The following is a 1326-nucleotide window of genomic DNA, read 5'->3' as shown; positions in this document are numbered from 1 at the left end:
TAGCCAAGATACCATCGAACGTTCCTCCGTACAAATACAAACGGGTGACGTCATCACGGTTGAAATCGACCTGAAGTCGAGCAACAAGAGCGTGAAGTTTAGCAGAGGAACGACAGTGCTCGGTCTATGGAGTCCGATTAACGCGAGCAACGATGCGACCGTCGTCGTCAGCATCCATCAGCCTCGCGGCGCCTTTTCTTGCATGTCATCTGAGATCCTCATTCCTCGATCGTGGGAACCAACGCAACCGCTCTGGGTGCCCGAGACGCGTCTGTCGTTGCGGCAGTCGATTGCCTCGTTCGCGCCGCGTGCTTCCGCGGTCCCGAAGGTGAACGTGTTGCTAGTCGGCGGGCCCGGCGCGGGGAAGTCGAGCCTGGTCAACAGCATCTACAGCGCGCTGGAGGGGGAGATGGTCCGCCTCGCGGCGCGCGGGACGGGCGCTGGCACCATCACGACGCGCTTCACCAAGTACGACTTCGAAGACCTCGCGCCCGCCGTCGCTATCTGGGACAGCGCGGGCTGGACCGAGGACACCTACAAGCACGGCGCGTTGAATCATGTTCTCGGGGGGCACCTGCCCGACGGCTTCGAGCTCGACCAGCGGCACATCGACGACCGATCGCCCGGATTCCGCCCGAGCCCTGTCGCCGGGGACTACATGCACGTCGTTTTGATCGCCGTTCCGTACGAGGAGCTGTCCAACGAGAGCTACCTCGCGCGGGCCCGTTCCGGCGTCCCCCGACCTTCGCGCGCCGCGGCGGGGCGCTCACCTGCTCCCCGCGCAGGCGCGCGACTTTCGCGACCACGCGCGAGCTCGCGGCTTGACGCCTCTCGTGCTGCTGACCAAGGTCGATCAAGGGTCGGAGGAAGTGGCCGCGGATCTCAAGACCCTGTTTCTCTCCGACGAGATCCGTGAAGCCGTTCTCTCAGTGGCGGACGATCTCGGGGTCCCGGCCCAGGACGTCATTCCCATAAAGAGCTACTCGCACGAGACTACTCCAACCTGCGTCATTGATATCCTCGTTCTCCGCGCGCTGAGCACGGCGCTCTCCGTCGCAAACGACTATCTCCGAAGCCCGGAATACAAGCGACGCGTCCAGTCCGCGCCCCCGGCGCCGCCTCAGAGCGCCGTCCCACCGCCTCCGCCCGCGTCCGCGGGCGCTTCCGACGACGACATTATGGCGGCGCTTTCCAGTTTCGTGACGGAAAAGTTGAATGTCGTCGGCGGCGACTTCGAGGTCACGGACCTAGACGCGGACGAAATTCGCGGTTGGTGCCACGGAAACGAAACGTCCATGGCCAGGAAGACCTCGGACGGATCCGGCG

The 1326-nt window shown here is 64.1% G+C and overlaps 1 protein-coding gene across 1 annotated transcript; it reads left to right on the top strand.

The window, feature by feature from the left end:
* Window positions 1-202: 202 nt before the first annotated feature.
* AURANDRAFT_35515 (hypothetical protein) lies at window positions 203-1061 on the top strand (the record flags this gene model as incomplete). The annotated part of the gene is made up of 2 exons (XM_009044905.1): window positions 203-733; window positions 786-1061. Coding segments are annotated over 2 exons (807 nt in total), but the record flags the coding sequence as incomplete, so codon positions are not given.
* Between the last annotated feature and the right edge of the window lie 265 nt (window positions 1062-1326).

The sequence above is a fragment of the Aureococcus anophagefferens genome (genome assembly GCF_000186865.1).
Source record: "Aureococcus anophagefferens unplaced genomic scaffold AURANscaffold_1011, whole genome shotgun sequence".
In the NCBI taxonomy this organism is placed as follows: Eukaryota; class Pelagophyceae; order Pelagomonadales; family Pelagomonadaceae; genus Aureococcus; species Aureococcus anophagefferens.
Note: the sequence above shows the minus strand (reverse complement) of the source record. Positions and strands in the feature narration are given on the sequence as shown.